This window comes from Sebastes fasciatus, chromosome 17, assembly GCF_043250625.1.
Source record: "Sebastes fasciatus isolate fSebFas1 chromosome 17, fSebFas1.pri, whole genome shotgun sequence".
NCBI classification, from domain to species: Eukaryota; Metazoa; Chordata; class Actinopteri; order Perciformes; family Sebastidae; genus Sebastes; species Sebastes fasciatus.
Window position 1 is genome coordinate 17,203,671 of NC_133811.1, and position 22,405 is coordinate 17,226,075.

At 39.3% G+C, this 22,405-nt stretch overlaps 2 protein-coding genes across 4 annotated transcripts; both read left to right on the forward strand.

The window, feature by feature from the left end:
- The first annotated feature begins 1,371 nt into the window (after positions 1-1,371).
- Positions 1,372-9,584, forward strand: LOC141754029 (uncharacterized). Of its 2 annotated transcripts, XM_074612785.1 has the most exons (12): positions 1,372-1,537; positions 3,457-3,503; positions 3,593-3,670; positions 3,757-3,902; positions 3,985-4,104; positions 4,199-4,256; positions 4,419-4,688; positions 5,635-5,771; positions 5,887-6,003; positions 6,143-6,200; positions 6,838-6,903; positions 7,032-9,584. In XM_074612785.1, the coding sequence occupies exons 2-12, from the start codon at positions 3,479-3,481 to the stop codon at positions 8,321-8,323; spliced, it is 2,367 nt and encodes a 788-aa protein (XP_074468886.1). In that variant the 5' UTR covers positions 1,372-1,537; positions 3,457-3,478; the 3' UTR covers positions 8,324-9,584. The 2 variants fall into 2 exon arrangements, with proteins under 2 accessions (XP_074468886.1, XP_074468887.1); XM_074612786.1 differs by lacking the exon at positions 4,419-4,688.
- A 776-nt stretch (positions 9,585-10,360) lies between these two features.
- LOC141754311 (regulation of nuclear pre-mRNA domain-containing protein 1A-like) lies at positions 10,361-21,958 on the forward strand. Of its 2 annotated transcripts, XM_074613266.1 has the most exons (7): positions 10,361-10,748; positions 15,265-15,394; positions 16,565-16,671; positions 17,594-17,688; positions 17,935-18,061; positions 18,945-19,120; positions 20,885-21,958. In XM_074613266.1, exons 1-7 carry the CDS (start codon positions 10,598-10,600, stop codon positions 20,972-20,974), a joined length of 876 nt encoding a protein of 291 aa, XP_074469367.1. In that variant the 5' UTR covers positions 10,361-10,597; the 3' UTR covers positions 20,975-21,958. The 2 variants fall into 2 exon arrangements, with proteins under 2 accessions (XP_074469367.1, XP_074469366.1); XM_074613265.1 differs by lacking the exon at positions 20,885-21,958 and having other exon boundaries at positions 18,945-19,679.
- The last annotated feature ends 447 nt before the right edge of the window (positions 21,959-22,405 follow it).

The window sequence follows — 22,405 nt, forward strand, 5'->3', positions numbered from 1 at the left end:
GAGAGACACAGCTCTCAAAGCAAAAGGTGATTTAGTTAGTCAAGGTGTGATTTCTCACGCGTCTGGCCTGGGCTCTTCTTCACTCACAGAGATCTGTCAATCAATGTAAAATGGTTTCTCTCCACACAGAGCAGAGTTAAACCTGCAGTAGGTAGAATATTTTTGGCATCATTAGGCAAAAACTCCATTATAACCTTTCAGCATGTTGAAATTCAAAAAAGTGTTTATTTCTGTCACTTATTTGAGTCGTCAGTTCGAACGGAGGACTGACTTACATGACAAACCAGTCCTCCTTATATACCATGAGCTTCATTCACAATTCTCTCTCATGTTCTTTACCCTCGGTGGGCAAAATGCCCAAAACTCATTATTTTCTTGCAAACTCAGCGATTCTGACTTATTTTGGTCCCACCTCTGACAGATTTACGATTCTGAACTTTTTACCCCGAGCCTCCTCCATTCATGCCACCAGCTCAAGGTGTAAAATCTCAGAGCCTCCTCATCTTGCCTACAGCACCAGCCCCCGATCGTGTGTCGTAACTCACTTGCAAACCAAGCATTTCTGATTCTTACAAAGGTCCATTGAAGTTCAGAGTAATTCTACACTGTGATATTGCTGTTTTTACTTAAGTCAACTATCTGAGTACTTAATTTGTCACTGACCATCACAAATAAATGCAAACAACCCTAAACCTCATGTTTTCTAACCTCAACTTCCTCACTACGATGGTGTAATTGGTCCACCCTCGCACGCGCACACACGCACACACGCACACACACTGGCTGTGTGTGGCTCTAGCTGGTTGGCTTCAGGACCCATCATTGTACCTTATAAGGCATGGTAGGATGGTCATCCCTCATTCTGCGGAGGTCACAACATTGGTACATTTTAGTCTATAAGGTCATCTCTGGCAAACTTCCGACTTACTTAAACCAGAAGTTTGTAATTCTCCACAACAGTTATAATCTAAGATCACATAAATGGCTTCAGTTTAAAGTGGCTTCTATCAGTACAGAAGCTGGCAAAACAAGCCTGTTCCACTACGGTCCTGGTCCTGGTCCTGGTCCTGGTCCTGGAACCATCTGCAGGCCAAGCTTAAACTCGAGACCCTTATCTCTTTAAATTATTTTACAAGCTGCAGTTGTTTCAAGTAAATAGCACACACTTGACCAACATGCTGCATTGTTAATGCGCTGTATAATGATGTAATGTATTGTTGCTGTCGTGATGTCAATGTTGTCTTTATTTGTTGGATGCTGCTATTTGACCTTCTCTTGGCGAGGTCTCACTTGTAAAAGAGGTTTTAATCTCAATGTGACTTCCTAGTTAAATAAAGGTTATAAACAAACACACACGCACGCGCACACACGCACACCTGTTGATCTGATTGGATGACTCGGAGAGCTTTGATGACGCTCCTCTCACTCCTCCTGCTACAACAACAGTAGTGCGTTTAACTTTATACACCTTTTGTCGGTTAACGTTACTTAACACGGATTTCAGATTTCGATTAACGGACACTATAACTTCCTACCGGTGAGTTATAATCTACAGTTAGTTAGTAGTCAGTGTGTTTGTTTACCTTCTTAATTGTTTGGCTGCTCGTCCAACTAACTGCATGTGGTCGTTTAAACAAACTCAAAAGTTGTTAATCACAGTTCTCCTCACTATTTTCTGGCAGCAGCTGTGGTAGGCAACGTCACGATTAAGATTTATTAACGTTAATTGTTATCCAATAACCAAGTTAACGTTAGATAGTTAACTTAATTAACGTTAACTGACGGTTAACGGTTAGGAGAATGTTGACAGTTGGTTTCAGCTCGTAAGTCTGTCCACATCTCTGTGAATTAACTACAGACTGAGAGCTTCTTGTGTACGTTAGCGTTAATTCTGTGACACTGAAAGAATAAGAGGGAAGTCACAATAATGAGGTGGTCAGATGAGGGTTTATTACTGGGGTTTAGTTAGTTCTTGTGTTATTTGAACTTTATAAATCACAGGTAACCTCAGTGTGTTGAGACGCATCCTGTCTGAACAGGGTGATGATGCTGCAGCTCCATCTGCTGGTTAGTTTAATTTAGAGACACTTTATTTAAACCTCTTTAGATGCACCATCTCGTTTTTCAAGGGGTTCATCAGGCACAACACATGGAAGTTAACAAACATTTAAGCACATATACTAATAATAATAATAATGATAATAAATTCAATTCAATTCAAGCTGTATTTCAAACACACAGGAGGATCCATAGCAATAAAATAAAATAAAAAGAAACATACAAGATAAGACCACAGCAGTTCATCATTCAATTCATATGTAGGCTATCGCGCCAGTGTTTTCTGAGCCTTGATGAGTACTTGTCTGTACTGATTTGTCATGGCTGGCCCTGATTTATACTCTTTCTCCTCTTACCTTTTCATTATTCAAGTATGATTCAGGAAGTTTTATATTTTCCTGCCCCTTTCCTATTGTTGCTTCACTTTTTCATCTTATTTTAGGGGAAAACTAAAGTAGTTCAGACATCTGGACACCAGCACACTCATATTATGATTCACATCAGACAACTTAACACATACAGATCTTTCAATACCCAATTAAAACAATAGATGATTGATACATACACATGTCAGCACTAAACTCTCTTTTTGCTGCTTCTATGTATATATCCTGCTTGTCTGCAGTGTCATTTTATATGTATAAATATCACTACTGTTTTTAACAACTCTGTCCTTTTCCAACTTTTAAACAGCAAGTCCTGTTTTATGTTTTTGTTCTGATGTATTTTAGGATTCCTTCTGTAACACCTTGGCCAGGGACGACAGATGAAAAATAGCCTTTTGGCTTGTTCTAGCATTTTTTATACCATGTGTATTTCTTAAATTGCACTGTCCCTTGTTGGAAATATATCATGAAGAATAATATGGCAATGCTTAAACTATTATGTTACGAGTTCATTGGGTTAAAGATGTTTAGACTAGAATTATAAGATGAATACTGTTGCGCCTGAGGGACTTCTCGTGCAGAGTCACAAGGGTGGGACGGCATAAACATACTTTTGTGTAGATAGAACAGTCTCAAGGACACAGCCTTAGGGAGAAAACAGATGGGGGGGAGAGGACAGAATGTTATGAACAGTAGACAGCGTTGTCGAAGAATGGAGTCAGATAAGAGGAAGGTCACAGTGACATTGTGGAAAAGTACTAAGACTGATCAAAACCCTGCCCCTCCCTTCAGAGAATGTTTGTTGCTGTGTATAAAGGCAAATGTAAAGAAAAGCTCGGGGTTCATTCACTGCGAACTGAACACTGTATTACATGGTATCAGGGACACATTGATGAATCCAGAACTTCTGTGAATAACTCTGTGCAACTTTGATGAATATATCTGCGGAATAAATTGATCACAAATAAACTAAACTAAACTTACTGTGAGCTCCAACTTCAACTGTATGCAGGTGGTGATTCTACAACCGCAGCATGCAGTCGGTTGAAGCACTTAAAGGTATGTCTTTTACTCTCTGCACGTGGGACTACCATGCTTACGCCATTTTTCTGCAAATTAAGTTTGTCTGATGCGTTCTCTGTTTGTAGGAGCTTCTACCAGAAGCCAGCTGTTTGATTCTCTGAAGGTGTATCTGAGCAACAAGAACAGACTACAACCCATTATTGGTCTGTGGTAACAAACCCCTAATTTGTGTATATGTTGTGTGTGTCCTGTGTGTATTGAAATAATTTGTCGTTTTATGCACATTCAGGCCTGGGCAGTATTATAGAATGTGTGAAGGCGGCAGGTACACATAACAGAGAAGTATTGTACCTGTGTGAGGTGTGTGTGTGTCGACTTAATAAAGCTGACATGCGAAACCACATTATGGGAAGTCTCCACAGATACAACTACATTGTAAGTAGTATTGTAGAAGAAGTCACAATGGCAAGTTTGTATGCTGCATTGGACTGTAGTTCATTCACATTTTGCTCGACAGAAAGCCTGGCACCCCCACTTGGTGTCTGAATGGGAGAAGTGTGACCTGTCTAAGCTGGCCTGGCCACTAATGGAGATGGCCAAGACACTTGAGGGAAAAGAGGGACCTGGAGAAGTCCAGGTATGCAATTTTGCCTGTGTGTGTCTTTGTTTGTTGTTGTGCAAACAGATTTTGGATATGAGTCCTCATATCTTTTTGCACCTTTTATATGAAGTGGTTAGAGATTGACGATGCTGTATACCAGAAGATGGCAACACACAGTGAGAAAGACGGTCAGTGACTATTCATTTGTTGAGAACAGTGGTTCTCAAACCCTCTCCACCCCTTCAATCACACCCTCTGTCTTCTCCATTTCTTTTTTTGTGGCATCATTTTTCATATGTACGTTCCTTTTTTCCCTCCATATCGGTCTCTTTCTCTTTTTAACACCACAGCAGTAACTCTGATAACTATCTTAAGAGATGGGCAGGTGCAGGTTGAACCCGAGAGCCGTTCAGAGACCACATCTGTGCAGCTGGAGCACAGTCCCATCCGATCGCAGAGGATTGTACTGCTTCCTCAGACCTCAGCAGAGACGAACCAAACTGTAGCTTTTATCGAGTCAGAAGGTAGTTTAAAGAACACATCATCACCTGAACCCTCTGAGCCGTCAGAGAACAGCGACAGCTTTCTTGATGGCTACACAGGAACCAAGCCTCTTATCGGTGAGCGCAGATAAAGAATAGCAACGGGTGCTAGAAAATACAGAAAATGTCAAACTTATGGTGCCTTCAAATGGGGTTGTGTTTACCGTTTTCACGAGAAGAGTCCATATGAAAGCCCCCCTCTTGTGGTATTCACAACCTCGTAAGTGGAAAGTTTCTGAAAGCTCAGAGTCCACGAGTTGTGGCTTGTTTGTTGACGTTGTTAGAAATGGGGGAGGCCATGGAAGTTCATTTTTCAGTACATAAGTGAATATATTGAAATTTTATTTGTATATTGTAATTTTATATGTCTGAGGAAAATGTTGATATTCCCAACTGCCTAGTCCTTTTCCTCTGTCATTATGCCTTTACATTCACTTGAACGTCAAGCATATCTTGTACACGACTTCCCACGTTTTAAACACAAGCTCACAAGTTTCATTTGAAGGCACCATTATTTCAACGTGATTAAAAAGAACACATTTGCAGTCAGTTGTAGGATACAATATTTCTGAACATATTGATTGTTGTAGTGCACTGAAACTGTTTAGAAAATTGAATTGTTGTTACTTGCACCATAACCAATAATCAGTGCCGTACATCAGTAATTCACAGTGGATCTTCTGGTGAGAATTCTACTGATGATGAGTGCTACTGCATATATTATGGGCATGGATCATTTAAAGGAGTAGTTCAACATTTTGGAAAATATATTTATTCATATTCTTGATGAGAAGATCCGTATGGTAAATATACGTATATATCTTAGCATAGCTTCATGTTTCCCTTAGTTTCCAGTGTTTTTGTGCTAAGCTAACTGTCTGCTGTCTGTAGAGACATATTAACCGTACAGTCCTGAGAGTGCTATTGATCTTATCTAACTCGTGGGAAGAAAGTGAATCCGTGTGTTTCCCAAAATGTCAAACTATTGCTTTAAAAGGAAGCTGCTTCTACATGTTTGCAACAGGTCTTATCCGCGTGGTTGAATGTAGAAGTGAAGATGGCCACACATGCTGTTTCTTATGTCACTGCTGCCGCATCAGATCCAACAAAAAGGACATCATCGATCACCTAACCAGATCTTCCCATCTCGTCAACTACTTGGTCAGTTTGTTGTGGATAAATAATACATTAAAATACTTTACTATTACGCTTCCAAAGGGCTGTAGAGAACATGCTTGGTTTAACTTTTAAGTTCACTGAAAACGTTTGTGTGTAGATGGAAATTCATCCTGAGCAGGTGGAGGTAATGATGGCAGATATCAATGACAACTATCAACTTCTCCAATCACTGGCCGAGAAAGTGGAGCAAGAAGAGGGCAGAGGAGAGCTGAAGGTACCACTTTTACATACTTTTATATACTCGGTTATGCTACACTAGGTGTAAAATGACTCTTATGTTCTTTACCATGAAAGTGTAAAGCTCACTTGTACTCATCTGTCCATCAAAGTGTTCAAACATCTCATTTTCCCAGGTGGTAAACGCTCCAGAAACCCTCTGTAGCCTACTGACTGGCAAAAGTTACCACTGGTGTAAGTACAGATGCATGCCCATCCACTGTTTTCCTGTTTGGCCATAAACCATTCACCTCTTTAGCTCCAACTCTCTGCTCTTGATGAGTGATTTGTGATGCAAGTATAACACTTCATTTACTCCCTGCGCCCTGGTGTAATACTTGATGCTTTGCATAAAAGTGATGCTCCACAAAGTCTCAAGTTTGAAACACTCAACTCCCTCCAGGCTTGAAAGGTGGCTGTAAAAAAAAAAATAATAATGCATGCAGTAATCACCATGAATCCAAGGTGACCACAGCCTCTGTTCTCCACAGTGGAGCAAAGGATAAACTTATTCAGCCACCTTTTAAAAGTATAGGGAGGAGAGTTTTGAAAGCAATTTAAACTTTGGGATCTAAAAGGACTGAGTTAAACTTATCTTTTATCATCTACTGTTGTGTTATTCACCCCTTTTTGTATCTTCTTCACTCTTTATTATTCTCTTTACACTCCTTAAATCTTTTATTTTACCTGTGTTCAACCACTTCAATGTTTCTTTTCCAGCATTCAAACACAATTTTTTAACTCCTTACTTATTCTTTCACCCAGTGCATTTTTTAGTGCAAGGCTTTATGTATGTTTGTATGCCCCCTGCATTGTTTTTCTTCTTTTCCAGGTGTAAAGATGCTGTGTAATGGATGGACACATACTAACACCCAAAAGCAGAAAATAGCTGTTAGAGGTGTGTGTCTTTGGAAGCAGCGGTTCACTTGAAGGGGGTCAAAACGAAAAAAAATGTTATGTAATATTTTTGTGGATTCCTGCTGTTTTTCAAGCTCTCTGGCTCCAATTTACACTTTTTCTTTTAAGGGACAAGTTTGAACAAGACTTCAAATCAATGCATGCCAGAGAAATGTGCCGTGGTGCCGTCAAAATCTGCAAAAAAGAGGACAGCAAAGAGGAAAATGAGGGAAGTGACTAATCCTGTGTTCAATGTAAGCCTGCCTCTTAACGAAGGTTCAATGCTGCTGGAGAGGAGCTCTTTCAGCATGGACAGCCTCCCCGTATCAACTGCATACTCTACTCCATCCGACTCGGATCTCGTTCCCTCGCCAGAGTCCCAGTCACAGGACTGTGAGTTGGACTACGACACTGGATCATTTACAGTTGACGACGCTGAACACACCTCACAACTTCAGCAAGACCTCTATAGTGGAGACGCAGACGCTGGTCAATACATGGAACCAGAAAGAAACGTCACTCCGTATCAAGAGGTGGACGGTTATCTCAATGACGATGAATACTTCAACCAGTCAGAAAACACAACTGGAGCAAACTACCAAAGGGTTTCTGGGGAAAACAATTACAACGGACAGCATGGTTCTCAAGAAAGATCAAGGTTTTACAAAGAGTGGCAAAATGACAGCCCACAGACTCAACATGAGGGGCTGTCGCCTGCTGTGTCCAACACTCAGGACTGGTCATCTTATAACTCTTCCTACGGACGACAGGCGGGTTGCACTGAGCAGTGGTACGACTCATCTTCACAGAGTAAAGTTGGCACAGGAGTGTCAAGAGAAGGACAGAACGGGATGAGCTCAGATGCGGCTCATCATTATTACCAACAACAACCCCAGAATCAGTACATGGCACAAGATCATACCAGTCTTCAGACAGGCGGTGTGGGACAGCATGGTTTGTCTGGTGAACTGGCTGCTTATTCAGGTGCTGCTAGGAACAACACGCATCCTTACTTAGGAGATCCCCGTGCTCACAATGGCAGCATTGCACTAGAGCCTAGAATGCAGTTTCTTGAGTTTGAACAGAGACGATTGCAAACATACATGGAGTTCACCTTTGGTCATTTCCAGACAGCTTCACAAAGTTATATGACACAACCTACGGCCCATCAAGCCTTCCAGGTAGGCCATGGGATGATGTCTTACCCCAACTACAATATTGAACTGACAAACCCTGACCAGCCCTGTCCTCATCCAGTCAGCGGTTGGGGTGGTGGTGAAGTTGGTAGTGGTGGTGGGGGTATGTCCCAGTCAAATGCTTTCATCCCACCCGGGCAAGCTCTGTATTATGGAGCCCACACTGATCTTAATTTCAGAGCCGCCGGTTGGTCAGATTTGATGATTTCAGGGAGTTCAGATTGAACAACTCCACTTATATTTGCATATCCCGAATTGTAATTCTGCATGTATCGCCACATTTCTACTGAAGAGACGGTTGTCACCACTTGATGAAATCGCACTCAAAGGGTCCAGCCGGTTCTAATTTTGCTGTGGTATTTTTTTTATGTTTTCCAAAATAAGTGTGTCTGGTCTCTGTCAGAGATGGGAATCTCCTAATGGAGGGATGTTTTGCCTGTAGTGATACAACCTTCATAGCCTCTGAAATCTCAGCTTTGTCCGCTTTCATTTTAAGTTTCAACTTTATTTTATGTGACAAAATATATATGATAGTGACATTTTCTTTTACCCAAATGTTAAAAACGGATGCGACTGTGGACCATCAAACTGAAATGAGCCTAGACTGTGACATATTTCCTTGGATGTGCTTGGGCATATAGGTGTTCTAAGTAAAAGTGTATCTGTTGCATCATCTGTTTACATTAAAACAAAAGATAGCGCTTGTTGCTTCAGAATTAAGGACATTTACGATGATAGCCTATGTTTTTGTTATTCAAAAATTATATTGATAATAGTGTCTCAAGAATATTGGGGATAATGAGATCATTTAAACTGATAAGTACTAGCATTTATTCATGTTTCTAGGTTTTACATGCGTCCAAACCAAGTGAGGTTGAGAAACATGCTCAGTAATATAAAGCATCAAACTGTGTACAGCAGCTGGCAGTTTTTCAATGTCAATTGTATTGGTTCAACAGAGAAATTATAAAGCTTTCAAATTGCACTGAGGGTCTGTTTTATAGTTGTCACTAAATAACTTGTTGAATTACAAATAATACTTCTACTAATACCTAAATTTTCTATTCCTTTTGGACCATTATGCCATTGCGACTGCATTTGTTATGTACAAGCTGTGCCTGAATAACTCCAAAAAAGAATTTACTTTAAAATTTGTAAAATGTGTAATGGCCTACTTTATAGGTTTGTGCTTGAGTGTATTATCTCAACTTTTTTTTTTGGATGACCTCTTTTTGCTTATTTTGTGCACCACAGAAGATAGTAGGCTATATTTATGTTGACTATGGTGTATAATGGAATGATACTGATATTGACACCAGGTTGCTATAAACAAAATTTGGAAAATGATGCAAGTGATGACTCTATCACCTGTTGCTAATGTAAGGCTATGTAACATGTATGTATGTTGTGAGTTTAAGTTAGCAGCTGGTGTAACTATGCAAATGCCCAGTGCTGTGGTGCATAATAAATATGTTTCGTAAACGTCTTTATGTTTCTTCATTTAGGAGGTTGAATCATTGCTGTTGTGTTCTACTTGCATTGCTTATTGCATTAGGACAATGAATGTTGAAATTAAAGTTCACATTATAAAGGGTGGAGAAAGTTCACTGTTGGAGAGATTTGAGCCTCAGTGTGTTTGTCTGCAAAACCTCAACCAGAGTCAAGTTCAACAAGGATTTTTGTCCTCAGACATGAGAGGGAACCACAAACTCCGGCATTGTGCCTGTAAAGCAATAGCCCCACAATAAACACACAAATGATGCAAAAGCAATTTTGTTTAATTTATTAGACAAGGTGTCTTTGGTCTAGTACAATTTTTTTCCCCCACACTTTGTTTATTCGTTTTCACATTAAAAAGAAAATGTATACATAAGTACAAAGTACAATTTGACCGTTTGATTGATTGGAGTTTGCAAGTGATTGACAGCTGCTCAGAGACGGCAAGGCTCCAGCTCGGCTCTGATTTTCCTCCGGTCTGTGAAATCTTGCAGAGGCCATTAGGAGCACCAGAGGACACAGAGGCACATGATTTTTTTTTTTCAGACTACCTGTCTCATGCACTACTGTCAGAATATAGTGACAGTTTTATAAAAATAACTTTTTTTCAAATCACATTTGCTCCATTTCTAAACACTGCAGCTTTAATGCTCAGTCATAGATAGCTGCCAGGTGGATGTTCATAATCCTATCTGTAAATTCCATCTGACTTTGAACGCACCACCGGAAGCAGCTCCTGCAGACTGCTGTGCTGTGGTTTGTTGCCCCCCTGAGCTGAACCTGCAAGGCAAACTAGAGCAAGGCAGCCACCTCTAAACAGCACAGGGAGGACGGTAGCTAGTTAGCATTAACAACCAGTCTTTACATAGGGATTGCTAGCGTATGGCATGGCTAAAGTCCCCGTGGTGACTGGCTGACTAGCTGTAGATAACAACATCTGGGAGAAACCTTAAACCTCTCTCTCTCTCCCAGTAGCTCGTCCTCCCTCTAATCTCGTCCAAGATGTCAGCTTTCTCTGAGGCGGCTCTAGAGAAGAAACTATCCGAGCTCAGTAACTCACAGCAAAGTGTGCAGACGTTGTCTCTGTGGCTCATTCATCATAGAAAACACTCGAGGACCATCGTCAACGTTTGGATCAACGAACTGAAGAAAGGTAAGGTCGACGAGAGAGCTAAAGCTAGTTGCCTAGTTACCTGCCTCTACAACACGCAAACAAGTTAGAGTAACTGTTAACAGTCAGCTGTAGCCGTTAACAGTTAGTGTAACCGTTAACAGTTAGTGTAACCGTTGGCAACAGGAGCTAACGGCTAAACCGTTATTTTAAATCTCCAACGTCTTAGCTAGCTAACGTTAAAGTTACTAGGCAACGCGTTGTTAGCGCAGTAACGGCTAACTGCTAACGGTCAACTTTGGAGCAGTAACGTTAGCAACTGAAAAAAAGGTTTTAGTCTCACCACCTTTGTGACTTAAGTTAGACTTAAACCACGTTATCTATCTAACGTTAACCATGTTTAGGACTAATAAAGTCACTGTAAATTGACGTTGTGGCTTTCTAAATCTATTAAATCAATGTCAGCCCTTGGTAAACAAGATAAGAGCGGTCTTTAGCCCTGATACAAGGCCGTCATAAGATGTAACGTTGTCGTGGTCATTACCACCAAGTTGACCCCAATTATTGCAAATATTATATGTCCATTTACGCTAAAGCACCACATGACAGTAGTTAGTTTCTAGCTGGTGAACATAGTGGAGCATTTAGCTTAACTAAAGAGTCTAAAGACAAAGCTCTTTGGTGGAGAGGAGACCTAAACAAGAGTATTCAGGTGGCCAGAATCACAAATGAATGTTGCTCCACATCTGTGGGATGTGTAAGTAAGTAAGTAAGCAATTGTTAGTTAACACATTTACCATAACCTCTTTAAAAAGGTGATAAGAGGTTGTTCTACTGCCACCAAGTGGCCAACAAACCAATCAATGCAGCTTTAAAAGGTCCCATATTGTAAAAAAACTGAGATTGTCATGTCTGTTATAGTATAAAGCAGGTTTAAGTGCTATATAAATACTGTGAAAGTATTGAAAAGTTTAATATACGGAGAAATACACACACAGCCCGTATTCTGAAAATTGTGCGTTTGAAACAAGCCGTCAGGATTTCTGTCCATTTGTGATGTCACAAATATAAAATATATGCGGTTTTAAACGTAAACATTCTAAATGTGTCCCAGTTTATTTCCTGTTGCAGTGTATGTGAATGACATCAGCTGACAGGAAGTAGACATGGACCCAAGCTGTTGCCTAGCAACGCAATTCCGTTGAAATGAGCTAAAACGGAGCCTTTCAGACAGAGGGTAAATACAGGCATATTCAGGCAGACAGTTTGAGGAAAATAAAGTTGTTTATTTTGACATTACAGCATGTAAACATGTTCTAGTAGAAACACAAAACACAAGTATGAACCTCTGTATGAGCATAATATGGGACCTTTAATTGATATATTTATACCAAAATCAAATGACAGTGGGAAAACAATTAATGTGAAAGGGGGTCGCTTGTAATGATGAACCTACAGACAATCATCACCTGACTCCAATCAACGGAGCGGTCCTATGACTGGTTATCAACTCTGTGAAAGTGGCGGTGTTTGCAGCATATGACCAATCACAGACATTGACAAGCCTACTGTTAGCAGAGCGGCACATTTTACTAACCGAGAGCAAACTATAATATTAGACAAATACGAAGAAGTTAAAGACATTATCCAGACTAATAGCAACACAGTTGAAGCTGCCAAATGCAGGAAGGACAGCTGGTAAAAGAAAAAATTGCCAATGTGTGAATGCGTAAATCTACACACTTATTAATTTAACAGAATATCCAAAGGTCAGACATAGTCACGTAGATGTGACAGTGATGTTATAAAGAGCTTTCAGAATGTAATGGATGAATATATTACACGTCATTATGGCCTTTGAAAATGACGTGGCGGTGTGTATGACTTTGAGCCGTCTTTCAGCTGCTTCACCAACTCCGGCGGTGTGAAACAGACTTGAGAGCAAGTAAAAAAATACATATAAAAACAAAATTCAAAGTGGTAAGCACCCAGCACATCATAATGCCTGCTGTCCTTTCTGCATTTGTCAGTTTAAACTGTGTTGTTTTTAGCCTGGATTATGACTGTAATTTCTTCGTATTTGTGTAATATTATCATACAATCTGCACAGAGGGCTTTGATTGGTCAGTAGGCGGTGCTTTTATATGAGTTGATCTCTTATCTGGAACATAAGCTGCTCCGGAGCAGGTGTTCAGCATAAGTTACCATGGCGATCTACCCCGGTCAGAAGGGAACCACCATCATAGGCCTGAAAACCCAGAGTTAACCCTCAAGTTACCTCACTAACTCCAAATCATAGTACAGTACTTTGTAGTACAGGCCTCAACTTAACACCAAACAGCAGACAGATACAGTTGGTGGCTAGCTGGTGAACATGGCATTTAGCAGCTAAAGAGTCAGATATTATTCCATCAGGTGTCGGTGTAGACTGAAAACTAAAGAGTGATTATTGGACTTACAGGTGGACACAACTCCAAATGAATGTTAATGTTGCTCCGTAACTGCTGAATGTGTAAATAAGCAACTGTTTACTAACAAGTTCGACATATCACCTTAAAGCAAGGGTTGGTAATGTTCTTCAAAGACATTAGAGGGGAGTGGCTTTGGAGGGAGGCCTGAAGGGACGGGTTGTCGACTTTCTCGCTAGATTTAGGGACTTGGAGATAGTGCAGCCAGCTACTTTCATTGGAAAAGAGTTGGCAACACTGGGCTATTTTTTGGATAACTTTTAAAATCTAGCGTACTGTCGCTAGTTTCTCAACATTACCAACCCTAGCTTTAAAAGGTGGCGATATGTCAATGCTTCAGTTGACAACTTGTTTCTGCTGCTCCCAAGTGGCCCGAAAAATTCAGTTATTGGTTTGAGTTCACCTGGCTGATATCAACATTTTTTCCAGATACATTGCTGAGAAGTTCGCCTTTTCTCCAGTTTCTCCAGAGATTTCATACTTTAATCATCTTTCTGTTAATCAACACTGAACACCTGAATCATGACCTGGGACATGTGGGATAGTTGATTGCTAATCAATATCTTAATGTAGTTGGCCATTGCTACTCTTGCTAGTTAGATATTCTAGCTACTGAGATGGGCCTGCATTTTTTTCTGGGATGTAAGAAAACATAAGCTAGGCCAGAAGTGGTTTCTCAATCAGTTTCTTTCATAATTTCTTTCTCACTCTTTCTTCTCTCAAGCACTGGCACAAACATTGACTTTAGTTTAAAATATGTATTTTGAAGCCCCAAAGGCTTCAAGTGTTCCACTGAAGCTATAACGATACAAGATATACTGAAGTATCAGTCTGCTTAAAGGCTTAGCCAGCATATAGCATCACAAAACATAATATAAACTACATCATGTGTGTACTAAAGCTGTAGTGTGACTAATACATTGACACAGTGTGAGAATCTTATACACATGATCATTTTTGTTTTCTTGTAAATGCTTTAACTCCATCAAGCAGTTAAGGCAGCACAATGACATTTTATTTTACATTTTTTAAGAGACATTGAATTATAAACACCTGTGATTTGCAGTGTCAATTTGATATTCAATATATATTTTTAATGTTGGCTCATTGTCACCAGAATAGGCTTATAAAACATCACGTGTTGCACTATTTAACAGTCGTTCACTGCAGAAAAATAATACTGGATGTGTTGAACATTGCTGTGTACATGTAATGTAAGGGGTGGCCTATGGATTTATAAAAAGTTATTATTATTTATTCTTTGCATTAATGTGCCATACAAAGCGTGTCGAATTGAAGGTATAGATCACTAACCTGCCTTTAATTACTGTAAGCAAACTTATCCACATTGAATCATAACAGTTACATTTCGTGGGTTCACTAAATGTATTGTATGCAGTTACAGTTCATAATTTGGGTTCTTGTGAATATTTGTTTGGAAATAGTTTAAAAAAGCATTTTGTATGTATGGATGTCTGGTGTTGTTGTTGTTGTAGCTAATAGTGGCACACTTTTCCTCAGGGTGCTAGTCAACAACCTAATGATATCCCCACTGGTTGTTGTATTTTAGGAGCCTGTCTGAGGACTGAAAGGAGTGTGCAGTGTTTATAGCAGTGGGGACAGAGATGGTACATTTCTCTGGAGCTTTATGTTCAGCACAGTGTCGATGGTTGCCTGTCCAAACACAACAAAGAGTTATGCACGATTACGCCCTAACCCTTGAGGCTTATATGTAGTTATAGTGGAGAATGAACTGTGTGACTAAATGGTTGTTTTACTGGATAGATTTTGTTCTTAGTTGTGACTAGTGGCTGAGAGGTGATTTGCTGTGTTTGATACATAGAAAAGAGTAACTTTAATATACTGTATATAATGGTCTGGCTTGGTGGGAAAACATGGCGTTGCATTTACAAATTTCCTTTTTTTTTTTTTCTGTAATCATTTCTCAGATGAAGAATTAAATCAATAGTACGTAGTTTCAGTAGGTTAATTGACCTACAACTGTGTTGCTCAGCTTAAAGTTCAGTCATGTAAATCATTACTAAATGCCTCATTGTAATATATGTATGTGTACATTTGAATTCATGCAGCTCAGGTATCACGCAAGCTGACCTTCCTTTACCTGGCCAATGACGTCATCCAGAACAGCAAGAAGAAAGGACCAGAATTCACTCAGGACTTTGCACCGGTCATTGTTGAGGCATTCAAACACGTGTACAGGTCAGATTTTATATTACAAATCATTTCTATAAATGGCTCAGGAAAATGCATTGTTGACTTACCTTATTTAGGACTGGGTCATTTGTCTGTTGCTTCTGTACAGGGTTGGGAGGGTTACCTCAAAATTGTATTCTGATATAATTACCTGTTAAAAAATGTAGTAAGTAGAATTATCGAAGTGTCACAATATTAAAGAAACGTAACTTGATTACTTTCCGTTACTTTTGGATTAAGTCAATGCCGAATATGCAAATAATTATGCATATTATGCCTTCCAGCTGTGAAAATGCTGTCATCATCCAAGAACTCAAATCATTTGGCACATTACTGTTGCAGGATTTTAACTTGGAGCAGCAGCAGCACACATTTAAATTCAATTAAATAAATCTACATGCAAATTTCTCGGTTTGTCATGTGTTATGTTTGCTGGTTCACTCATTTCCTACAAAACTGTCTTTTCATGCGGGGATGCCTCTCGGTAAAAATTAATAATCTTGATGAATTGGAAAATACACAAACCGTCCTGCTCTGCCTCAACTTTCTCTGTCCTGTAATGTTGTTCCCGTTTTCAGCTTTACATACAAAATAATGGAGAATTTTCCACACTGGGAAAGCATTTCTTTTCACTAACATTGGAGGTCATTGTGTGAGACTCGTGTTGTGAAGTGTTGTAATGTGTGAGCATGTGCATGGTAGTATATCATCCTTTATTTTAAAAAGTATTTTTAGATTGTAATCCTGCTAATAATCCCCATTTTTACTAAATGTATTAGTAATCTGAATACATCTTCTTTTTTTTTTTTTATCCTAATTACGTAACGTCGTTCCATGTAGCCCGTTACTCCCCAAGCCGGCTTAAGTAGTAACATTTTTTACAGTATATATTGATGCTCAACTTTGATTTCAAAATTAACAATATAAGAACTTGAAGTCAGATTTCTTCAAGCGTGGTTTTGGAAACAAGAGAATTTCAACTTAAAATGTAATTTACATCACTTGGACTACCTGGTGGGACTAACCTAAACACATTGATATATAATTCACATTGAAATAAATTCTTCCAAAGAATTTATCCCAATTTATACCTGTATTGTCCAGCCATAACGTCAGCTGAATTTCAGAAGGCTTTTTAAAGTGGACGTGCCTGTTCTGTCTTGTTTTCCTGTCCAGAGATGGCGAGGAGGGCTGTAAGAAACAGTTGGGTCGGGTTTTGTCCATCTGGCAGGAGAGAGCTGTGTACGAGAACAATCTGTTGGATCAGCTCTCACAAGTCCTTTGTAAGTACACGACACTAACTACTTACAACAATAAGCTAATGTGACTGCCTGCCCTGCCGATCTGCAGGTTTATACCTCTCTAGCTCAGTCTTGTAAGACTGAATGGTTTAAAACAACACACAGCTCTTATTAATAAAGTTGGAAGACACAATGATTTTTACTTCTATATATGATGTTTTCTTTGTCCAAGGCTTTCCACATGGATATGGAGTAGCCAGCCAGTGAGGAAAAATAGCCAGCTAGGGGGGTCTGGGGGCAAACATTGATTTACCAAAAGGTTAAGATGAAGTGTCTTATACAATGATTAAAAGTATGTGTTTGCAACATGTGGCATAATCCTATAGGTTGGTGGAGAACATCTAAAAAAACAATCTTGTAAAGAGGTGTGAGTTTTGCTGTGAGCATAAATAGTGAATAACTTCTGTAACTTGGAGAGAGAGAGTGGTCAATCTGTCACTGGGTAAATTCTCTCTCCAGAATGTAATGTGCATTATATTTCTTCGTTATATCATTGCTTCAAACCCGTCAAATGCTTCGTGTGGTTCATTTCTGAGTGCTTTTAGGTACATTTCCACGACAGCATGCCCGATGTATGATGTGGAAAAACATATATACTTAAAGATATAATCATATATGTTATTACAGGAAGTTCCAATACATCATATTTTATTTTTAAAATCTGACATTAGTTTGCATAATTGGTCAATGGCAAGTGTTCTCGGACATTTCATATTTTTCAAACACTGTAGACGACTCTCCACTATAGAGCATGTGCTAGTGGTCGTAAAATATACACGCATAGCGTATTGCAACTTGTTAATTAAAACAATTTTATTGGAATAAAAAATGGACTTAAATGAGTAGTCGGCTGTTTGTTTGTTGCTCATGGAAAGCTCTATTTGTCTTTTCTTGTAAATCCTAGATGGAGAGAAGAAGGCTAAGAAGAGGTCGTATGAGGAGATCCGACCAGATGATGAGGACTTTGCTTCCCAGAGCTCCCCAGCAGAGCCACCACAGGTGATTACCTAAACAAGTGTAGCCATAAATGCAGGATGTGAATCAACCACATAAAGGTCATTTTAATGATTTACAGTTGATACAGCTTCCTCTCGGATACTTCCTTTCTCTGTTGCCTCTCTAATGTTCTTCATATTTGACACATACTTATGTTAACTCCTAATATTACCATACATTCCTCCTTAACTTCTCTCCTTCCTTTTCTCCTCCCTTATCTGCTCATCATCCTCCCTCCACACTATTCAGACAGCAGAGTTAATCCGAGCTCTGCAGGAGCTGGAAAACGCAGCCTCTGGCGACTCAGTGCTGCGTCAGCGCATCTCCTCCCTTCCTGCCGAAGTGCAAGACACGTCACTGCTTCACAGGATCACAGGTAGGAGGCGGCACACGGCACAATGTCGTACACACACACAAGTCTGCTCCATAGCTCATTAACAGGTTATTTAAATAAAAACACAATGATATAGCGTTTAACAGTTTGTAACAGCGTCAGTGGTATGTGAGTGGTAACGTTGATGAATGGGAATTAACCCTCTTATTGGAAGAAATTATTATATTTTAATACTTTTTTCATATATAAATGCTCAAAGGGTCCAGATTCAGCCTACGGGCCGCCATTTGAATAAGCCTGATATAGTGGAGCAGTTATTCATTGAACGTTTTACTCCCGGTTTGCATTTATACAAAAGACCTAATTCATTCCCCAACTTTCACTTAACTTAACCTGCAGGATGAACGAACAAAACAAATGTATACCTAAACTGTTTTATTGATACGGGTGAGAGAGGAATGCAGCGGACAAGACAAACACACACACGTGCATATATACACATACTGTACATACATTAGAGGGGTGTGTCACTCAATGTGGAAAAAAAATGGAAAAATAAAAACAAATATTTTAAGATTAATACAAATAAATACATAAATAAATAAAAGTGGAAATTAAACAGAAGAGTAAATAAATAAGGGAATTAATACAAAGATAAAAAAGATTGATTAATGGCTACATTTATTCACATTATTTTTTATTTTTTTTATTTTGGATTTTGCAGGACACTGAAACTACCAAGATAAAAAGGGCTAAAATACCTCCATCTATCATAGGAAACAATGTTTGATTTCCCAGTGATTATACGATAGCTATTTACACTGTATCAGTATTGATGGATAACTGAATGACATCCAGTTGAACCCTCTGGACTGGTTATTGTTAAGCATTGTGCCCGGCTCTCCGTGTGCTCCCTGTGCTTCAGATAAAGAATCGGGGGAGCGGCTTTCCCGGCTGGTGGAGGAGGCCTGCATGTTGCTAGCAGACTACAGCGGCCGCTTGGCGGCGGAGATCGACGATCGGAGGCAGCTCACGCGCACACTAACGGTCTTCCTGCAAAGCCAGAAGGACGGTCTGAGCCAGAATGAGCAGAAACTAGAAGTGCGTAAATCCCGTTTTTTTCTTCCAATAACTGTATGTCTTGTCCACCTCTCCTTTATGTCATCATTATTGATTCCTGGTGTTCATCTGTCTCGTGTAGCTGTGTGCTCGGACTTCTTTTGAATTAACATTTCTTTTCATGTATTTCAGCATGTTGCACACTTCTGCAGAGTGCCTGTTATGTTGCTGAATCAGACTAGATTTTAATTTGATTGTCAGTTCCTGCTGGCGTTACAGCAGGAAAGAACGATTCCTGATAAGATATACGTGCAACATTTTCCCTTCTCACTGGGAGATGCTTGCTCTTTTAGCCTTTGTCAGTTAACTCAGTTCAATCTTAACTCGATGTATATTTACTTCCCACAAGGTAAGTATCAACCAAAATATAAAAAACGTAACTACAGATTTTCATGTTGTCTCGTAACCATCCTTTTTTTGTGTTGACAATAACTGTCCAGCCTTTATCCACAGGACACCAAGAGGATTTCATATTTGTATCTTCACTCAGTTAAATCTTCTGTAAATAAAAGAAAAACTGAAAATAAAAAATAAAACTGATTTTGTGAGTGCTTTTATTTTGCTGTTACACTTGTTTCAAAGATGGTCTATAATAACAGTATTTAACAGGATTGACAAACAGTAATTGCTAGCTACACACTCAAAGTTAAATTGAGCTCAATTCAATAGAATTTGTGGAAGAAAACTCACGTTATTACAGTTCAAACCAAAACTAAGAAGAGACGACAGTTTTTTATGAATCTTGGTACAGAGCAGGATTATTACGCCTGTTTTTGTCAGTACTGATGACATGATGTGATATTAATAGAAACAAAAGGAATTATTCAGATGTGGTTCATTGAACTTAGTGAGGAAATGTGTTCTTGCACCACACACCTACATGCATCAGCTGTTTGGCAAACCTACAATAAGCACACGCATGCAGCAAAGATGAAACATTGGAGTAAAACTGTTATTGTGTCTTTAAGTAGTAAAAATTGGTGCATATAAATTATATATACATGGCTTGTTCCTTTGCTGACTGCCATTATTTCTGTGAAATGTTATTATAGTCTAGTAAGCCCATAGGATATACTATAATAACTCCCCTGCAGTTTTGTTGGTCGTCTTTAGTATAGAGAGTAAAAATAAACCTAAATACTTGAACCCTCTTTGCTTCGTATGTTCTCAAAATCGATTTGGAGGAAGAAAGTTAGTTTTTATTTTGACTTTCATGTGTTTCATAGCTGGAAATGAAAATAAACCATGTAGCAAGTTAGTCACGGAGCTGTGGCAAAAGTAGTGACACGTTTTTTAATTTCAAATCACATCATACATGTAGTTGTTTGAAAGATTTAAATGAGTTGCAAACATAACAGCCAAAAAGTATTGTATTTAATATGCTCACGCAACCTTTTTCATACATGTGGTGGTGTTTTCAGATGAAACACAACATGTTTGATGGAAGTATTTGGCCAGAAATCCAAACTTGTCATTAAACATCAGTTAGACCTTTAACTAACACCGCATTCTGTAATGCACAATGCAATACAAAGCTATCATATTAATGAAATAACCTTATTTCCATTTTTATGTGGTCTTCCTATCCTTGATTCAGATTTTCCAATTGCATGTCAATCCCTTACTTACAACTGTCTACTTGCCACAAATTGTTTCCCCAAAATTGCTGTTGAAAAATTCAAAAATCACAATGTCACTCATTCAATCTATAAGCTATTTGACCTTTTCTGCTGTGGACTCTTTCAGGAATACAAACGTAAACTGGGGAGGGTGACCCAGGTCCGGAAGGAGCTGCGTTCGCGTCTGAACAATCTTCCAGGAGGACTCTACAACTGACTCAAGTTTCACCTCCTGACCCTCCTGCTACTGAAACATCTCAACCTGTCTCTTAGATATCATGATCATTGCCATAGTCCTCCGTTCTTGATTTTGAAAAGTGTCTGTGTCCCCCTGTGTGGTGTGACCTGTCGTCCTCATTCTGTCTTTAACAGATTATTTATCCACATGGCTTTTTATTAACAGACTGTCTTCTTTTTCTGTCTGTGAGCTCATCTCTTTGTGCTGTATGTTATCAGTACTTCAGACACAGGCCCCTCATGCTTTGGCCCCTACAGCTTTAAAGTGGCATGGGTGATGCTGGTGTGATATTTTTGTATTTATAGTGACTTAAGATAATGCACCAGAGAAAAATCCCCCCTTGTGTGATCATACATAATAATTTCCAGTGTTTTGGATTGCTGTCATAACTTTCTTTTACTAGCCTATATCTGTAAATGCATCTGTCTAACTCTTGGTTATAGATCATTGTTTTTATGCAGTGTGATAATCGCACTCTGAAGCGAGAACGGTACACTTGTGAAGTCATTAGGAAAACATATTGTGAAGCTGAGCAGTAAGCCATGTCCGTGAAAAGCAAACCAAAATGTGTACTTATCATTAACGTAAAGCCTCTTTGTGAGCGGGGTGTGTATAAGTCATGGGTCAGTGTACATATTCAAATTTGCATGTAAATATGTTGGAAGTTACACCTGTAAGTGCTTATGATTTGTATCCATGTCAACATGGCTTGTCAAAATGGTCATTCAGACAAATTACTGATGTGTGTACATCTCCATAGTTGCTCAGACCTCCACTGTACTGAATAATGAGTGAAGGAGTCTGTTGTCTTGTTTACTGTATCACACTGCTTCATACTGAATGCTGTGCAGATGCCTCACACAGCTTGATAGGTGCCCTGGTTTCCAAAAGCCAGACTGTTTGTTTTTGTACATATGAAAGCAAAATCCTTCTTAGAACCAAATAAACAGAAAATGTACAAATCTTTGTTTTGTCCTGTCTGAAATACTACAGTAGCCATTTAATAGTAATGTGATTGTATTTGTTGGTCCTGGCCAACAGGGGGCGTGAACGGACGTCATCAGCAACAGGCACTATTGATGGGTTTTCCGGCTCTTTTTAGTGAGCCAGATCATTTGGCTCAGCTCACCAAGAAGAGCCGGCTCTTTCGGCTCCCAAACGGCTCTTCGTTTTACCATTTCTGCCTTTTATAATTCAGCCAAATTTAGTAATGTTTTGACATATGATTAGTATGTGCACATATAAATTAAATTATTCAATTTAATTATACTAAACCTTATAATTTCCAGAACACCATAATTTTACATGTTGCTTCGTTTCCAATTGTCACTCATCTTGTCTGGTATTCGCGCACCGCACTCCTCTTTATCTTTCTCTCCTCCTCTCCCTCCTGCTCTGTTCCTGTAGACC